Raw genomic sequence first — 6,733 nt, 5'->3', positions numbered from 1 at the left:
AGATCAGAAGGCATAAGGTATAAGGAGTAAAAAGAGCCTTACGTTCCATCCCACAATCAATTCCCTTATATAACTAAAGAATTTCTAGACTCAACTTCGACCAGTTTGGCTTGGTAATCCTACAGGCAGTCAAGCTCTGATACCAGCTGTCAGGACCCCGACTCAATGCCACTTCGATCTAGCATGTAACACCTCATATCACGTTGCGGCCTCACGCACGGTATTCCCACGGGTGTCGCCTTACCTTTGCCCGGGACCGTTTGCGCCTTTTGGCACACGTATATGACAGTGTCGCTAGCATCCATATGATAAGGAGCCCGGGCTGACATGGCTAGTCGTAAACCCAAAGTGGCACAAACTTACAGGGACAGGCATCCATGACCCAGCATCGAACGTGTCGGTCATCAGCGAGTGAATCCAGGCTGTAGCACTGGGCTAGCAGGACTCCGGTGAACCGGGCTGTAGCAGGCTAACAGGACTCCGGTATTCATCGCGTGACATTTCCCCGAAGGGACAGACACAGGAACGAAGAAGGACACATGCCGGCCAGCCTAAGTGTTCCGGAGCAGTAGCAAGCTACCATGGCTCGGTGGAAACACTAGGAGACATTTCCCGGTAAGAGAGGCTACTAAAGATAAACAACTAGATAGTCAGATCCCACACATACCAAGCATTTCAATAACATACACACAATATGCTCGATATGTGCAAACACAACATGGCATCACAACATGACTCTACGACTCAAGTATTTATTCAATAGGCTCCGAGGAGCGAGACATTACAATCATGGGTCTCATGACCCAACAATCAGATCATACAAGTCAAAGCACATGCGGAAGCTTAACATGTCTGAGTACAGACAACTATAAATGAAAAAGGCTGAGAAGCCTGACTATCTACCAGATCCTACCGAGGGCACAAGATCGTAGCTGAGGTAACAAGCTAAACGTCGAAGTCCACGCGGAACTACTAGCGAGACCGAAGTCTCTCTGCAAAAACATAAAATAGGCAAACGTGAGTACAAATGTACCCAGCAAGACTTACATCAGATCTATCTACATATGCATCATTATCAACAAAGGGGATGGTGGAGTTTAACTACAGCAAGCCAGCTTTGACTCGGTGGCTATCCTGAACTACGACTGCAAGCAACTCTTTTGAGGTGGCGCACACGAGTCCACATATTCACCATATCAATACACCACTATGGATCCGCTCCCGTCTCCCTACGAGGACGCCATCCATAGCATTCACGCTTATCTTGCGTATTTTAGAGTATCCACTTTCACTTGTCTATGAACTATGCAAGGGGTCCAAGTTTCCATATCCGAGGAATCCGGCTATTCGAATAGATAATGATAACCCTGCAGGGGTGTACTTCTTCACACACGCTCTCGCCACTTACCGCCCTGTACACGTCATGTACCTCGGCAACCTTCAAGCGGAAGCCGGGCGAGGGAGTCGGCCACGACCTAACTAACCGAACAAGTCTCTAGTCCAGGTTTATCGCCTATTCGGGTTCCATCCGCAAGGAGATCCGGCCGGGGTGTCGCTCACGGCCCCAAACGATGTGAGCAGGGTTCCCAAGCCCACCATCCAGGTGCCACTTGGTACACCGTGCCACTGTGCCTAGTCTGTCCCAAGCCCACCTGTACCGGGTGCCACTTGGTAGACTACTAACACTACCTACAAACACCAGAAACTAGTTGCAACTCCCGGACAGAGATCAAGTTGATTAATAAGTCGAGAGAGCTTGGAGCGCCCGGAGCCCAATGTGTGGTAGTAACTGATCATGGATCACAAACACAGAACTCAGTTCCTGAGGACGGCTGCAATGAGACAACCCACCATGTACTCCTACATGGCCTCTCACCGCTACCTTTACCAAATCGTGTTCACACACTTAGCTCACACACAGTAGGACATGTTCACACACCTCTGATTCATCCCCGATGAATCAGACCTGACTCAACTCTAAGCAGTAGCAGGCATGACAAACAAACATGAATGAGTAGGCACAACAGGGCTCAAACAACTCCTACTCATGCTAGTGGGTTTCATCTATTTACTGTGGCAATGACAGGTCATGCAAAGGATAAAGGGGTTCAGCTACCACAACAAGTAACAGATGAATCGTTGTTGTCCTAATGCAGTAAAAGAGAGCAGGAGCGAGAGAGTGGGATTTTATCGGAATGAACAAGGGGGTTTTGCTTGCCTGGCACTTCTGAAGATAACATAGCTCTTCATCGGTGTCATCGAACTCATTGTCGAACCACGTCTATCGAAAGGGGGCAATCACCGGCAAACACAGAAGAAACACGATCAATGCAATGCACAATATGATGCATGCTATGACATGGCAATATGAATGTGTTTTGGGCTAATGCACCTAGCTATGATTTAAATGAAGTTGGTTTGAATACAAGATTCAAATTCAAACTCCACATGTGGTTATTTAAATGCCATTTAATTTATTTTGTCCAAAACAGAGGACAAACATTGTTCAAACATGCATGAAAATGGTACAGATGGATTCCTTGAATTTTTCTGATAATTTTTCATATATAAATTATTTAATTTGGAGTTACAGTTGAATTTCTATGAATTATTGAAGTTTATACAATTTTCTGGAATTTATAAATCATTTCCTAATTTATATTAATTCCAGAAAGGAATTATTGCGTCAGCATGACCTCATGCTGACCTCAGCAGGTCAACGGGCGCCGTCCAGGTCAAACTGACCTGTGGGCCCCGCGTATCAGTGAGATTAGTTTAGTTAGAATTTAATTAAACTAAACTGGGTTAATTAACAGGGCTGGGCCCCACCTGTCAATGACTCATCGGAGTCAACCAGGGCCCACCCGTGGTCAAAGCCAACGTCAGTTGCGCCGGCGTTTAGCCGCCGGCGAGCCCGACGCGGCGGCGAGAGTGGTTTTGGCCGTTTCGGCCACCAAATGGGTCACGGAGGGCATCGGGGTGGAGCTGAGGACGAACCGCGGCTCTTGGTGGAGTCCGTTGGGGTCGGGGTGGCCGGAGTTGGCGCCGGCGACGTCCTAGGCGGCGACCGGAGTTCGGTTGCGCGCGAGATTGCGTTTCAGTTCGTAGAAGAGCGGGGCAAGGGGCTAGGAGGACGCTACGCATCGTGAGGAGTAGGTTGGACACTCCAGGGTGACCATATGGTCACCGGAGCATCGGCGGCGGCGAGCTCAGGCGGCGGTGCATTCCGGTCAACAAGGGGGCGACGGCTACGGCAATCAAACGAAGAGGGGAAGAGGGGGAAACGGTGGCGGAGCTCACAGTGGTGCCGTAGGGATGGTTAGCGGGCTCGGGGACGCGCCGGAGTGGCCGAATCGACGGAGAAGGGCGCCGGGGCCGAAGCTTGAAGATGATGACGATGGCGGCTGCTCGGGGCCCTTCTGGTCGCGTGAGACGTCGAGGAGGACGAGGGCATCTTGGTGGAGCTTCTTGGCGCGTCGGCGGGGCATGGGGTGGCCGGTGGCCGCGGCTATGGCGAACGGCGGCGACGAGCTCCGCTCGGGCTGCGCGAGAGAGAGAGCAGAGGAGGGGGAAGGAGTCGAGAGAGAGCAAAGAGCGAGGGGAGAGACAGAGGGGGCTACGGGGCATATCCAGACGCGTCGGGGGCGCCTCGGTGGCAAGCAGGAGGTGGCCAGGGCGGCGTCGGCGCTCGCCACCGAGCTGCTTCGGTGCGAGGGGAGGAAGACGACAGGGGGGGTTAGCGGTGGCGGGCTGGGCCGCACAGGAGCTGGGCCGGCTGGGCTGAGAGGTGAGCGCCAGGTAAGGTTTCTCTCCTCTCTGCTTTTCCTATTTCTGTTTTCTATTTTCTGCAGTTTGTTTTGATTTAGTTTTAGACACTAAATCATTTTTTTAATAAATTCTGTAGGTTTTTATGTGGCTTGCTAAAATATATACGAAGCCACTCACAAACTTCCAGAATTATTGGAGTCATATTTAATATATATTAAATATAAATCCAAAGCAAATAGTTATTGGATTAATTCAAATGGCCAAAATAATTATCTCTGTGACTCCAAAAATATTGGTTTGAATTTTACCTCTTACCAATATTTCTATGGAATAACAGGAACATTTTCTTGGACTCATTTGAGAAGATTTAAATGTTGGTTATTTTTAAAGGTTTCCTGAGGCTTTTGAAAATTCCTCAATTCAAATTTCATTTGAATTTAAACATGATGCACACATGGAAGCAAGCATAGGTCAGGCCAGAACTAGGGATGTGACAGGTGATGTGAGGGTACGCGGGATTAATATATTTCTATAGGGCAGTACCTGCTGATTGCTTTCAAAAATTGTTGACTTAGGTCAAAATCATGAACTAAATCTAAAATTAAATACCTCAATCATATGAAAAAGGCTTCATAATTAAGAAACATAGTGAATTAAAATAATTGAATGAGAGAACTCCTTCAGAAATTATTGGCCCGGTTGAAATCAGGTGACTCCATTTTAAATTGAAGACCTCAATTGACTGTGAGGTCTTAAAAATTAGGGAGGACGATGGAGTGTGTTTTCTTTTTGTTTATAATACAGTGTTTTGGTGGGTCTTTTGTGGTGTGATTCGGTATTATCTGCTAATCTACCCATACTTATGTGGAAAAAAATTCTATGTCGGTGATAGCATGTACTATGTTGGCGCTACATATCACATGTTGGCGCTTCTTTTTTTCTAGGTGGTTAGAGGGTGCACAATTCACTCTTTTTATAGGCCGGTTCTTGCCGGTTGATTTCAAAAATTGTTGACTTTGCCAAAGTCGTTAACCAAATCTAAAATTAAATACCTCGATCATACAGAAGAGCTCCAAAACTAATGAATTAAAAGAATTAAATGAGAGAGCTCCTTGAGATATTGTTGATCTGATTAAAATTGAATGACTCGATTTTAAATTGAATATCTTAATTAATTGTGAGTCTTAAAACTACGAAGCATATGGCGTATTTATATATGAGAGGACGGACGCTCGCTAGCCACGTCCAAAAATAAAAGTCCGCTCTTTTTCAAATATGAAGACAAGTTTCAAAAGGAATAAATTGCCATGCATGGCAATAGCAGGAACAGGATGGACACATAGAAGCTACTCATCATCACTAAAAAAAAATAGCAGTCGTTAAATTGGTTGGATCGATGATGTATAGCAGCACAAACGCATACAATTAGGTGCCATGGGAAGAAAGCGAAATTGTGCCCCAAGGCTAGAGCGTGATCGTATTAAACTGTCCCTTTCCATCAATGCTCATGTTCTTTGTCTTCTTTAAAGTCCACGACTCCGAAAGCTCCACGCAATTGTTATCAAGGAAGATGATAAACTCATTGTGGGTTAATGTGAAGCTAAGTGTTTGGTGTAGTAGTCTCGTGACAAAAAGGACAAGCCATGAGACATAAGTAACTTGTAAATTTGTACAGTCAGCTTCATTTATTTATAATCATTCATCTGTAGCAATGCACGGGCGTTCTACTAGCACACAGTTAGTAGTTAGGTGCTCGCACGGCCACACACACCTCCTCGCCGCTCCGTGCGTACGCATCGATCACTGCCGTACGTGCGCAAGATCCACCAGGCCTAGGGACGACGAATCAGTTCATGTTGCGCGCGCAGTGCGTGATGGCGGAGCAGCCACGCGTGTAGGGGTTGGCCTGCTGCATGGACCCGCAGTTGATGTAGTAGGACGCCCCGCGCTTGTCGCAGGGGATCTGGTCGGCGCGCAGCGCCGCGTAGCTGATGTACCTGGCCGTCGACTTCCGCACCAGCGACCGGCGCAGTGCCTCACCGGCGCCGCCGGCGCCCGTCACCATCTCCTCGTCCTCGTCCACGCCGCACTCCCCGATGACCCCGTCGCAGGCCGCCGCGCGCGACAGCAGCATGGAGGCCAGCTCGCCCGCGGAGGCCGGGGACGGCAGGCTGGCGACCGCCGCCGCGGCCGCCAGGAGCGCGAGCAAGGCCACGCCGAGCCTTGCCATGTCAGTCTTCCGTCCGGTGGCTGGTTTCTTGCGGGTTTGAGTCGGTCGGTTTGTCGGTATGCACCTAGGTGGATCTCTCCCTGCTTTCTTCTCTCTTTGAAGGGAGTGGGAGGAGGGGGAGATGGAGAGGAGATGCGGGTGAAGGGGGTTTGGAGAGGGAGCAGGGCGGCCGCACGTCGGCTTGGCCAGTGCCGCCGCGCGTTGCGGCCTCCGCCTCGGCGCCCAGCAAGATCGAAACCATGATACGCGCCATATGTGCTAATTTTAGGTGCTAGGAAGACCCATGTTCTACGGTGTCCACTGACCACTAGTACGTGACATGTGGACACCTTCTGAGGTGCCCGTTTCGAGCGTCCTCTCCCATCTCCGACTACGCCGCCCCGAGGCCATCTCCCAGCCTCGCCGCGCCGCTCACCCCGCCATTGTGGCGCGGCTTCCCTCCGTCCGCCTCCATCAGACCACGGCCGCGCTGCTGCCCTCCGCCGGCCTCCACCAGAAAGGAGATGCTTTCCCGGAAAGAGGCAACTGAGGACACAGCCGTTGAAGAAACAGACGAGGCTACACATGATACTGTAGAAGAGGCTACACATGATACTGTAGACGGAAAAGTTTGCAATACAATAGATGTTGTATTGATGGGGTGCTGGTGCACGTATATATAATACAAGGGAAGGCCTCTACCTCAACTATACAAGAATAGGAGGTGGGCCACAAATCCAATACACGTGCAATACA

The 6,733-nt window shown here is 49.4% G+C and overlaps 1 protein-coding gene across 1 annotated transcript; it reads right to left on the bottom strand.

Moving 5' to 3' along the window:
* Positions 1–5,423: 5,423 nt before the first annotated feature.
* LOC123040935 (protein RALF-like 33) lies at positions 5,424–6,158 on the bottom strand. The gene has a single exon (XM_044463652.1). The coding sequence runs from the start codon at positions 5,996–5,998 to the stop codon at positions 5,615–5,617; it is 384 nt and encodes a 127-aa protein (XP_044319587.1). The 5' UTR covers positions 5,999–6,158; the 3' UTR covers positions 5,424–5,614.
* Positions 6,159–6,733: the final 575 nt, after the last annotated feature.

This window comes from Triticum aestivum, chromosome 2B (genome assembly GCF_018294505.1).
Source record: "Triticum aestivum cultivar Chinese Spring chromosome 2B, IWGSC CS RefSeq v2.1, whole genome shotgun sequence".
Lineage (NCBI taxonomy): Eukaryota > Viridiplantae > Streptophyta > Magnoliopsida > Poales > Poaceae > Triticum > Triticum aestivum.
Note: the sequence above shows the minus strand (reverse complement) of the source record. Positions and strands in the feature narration are given on the sequence as shown.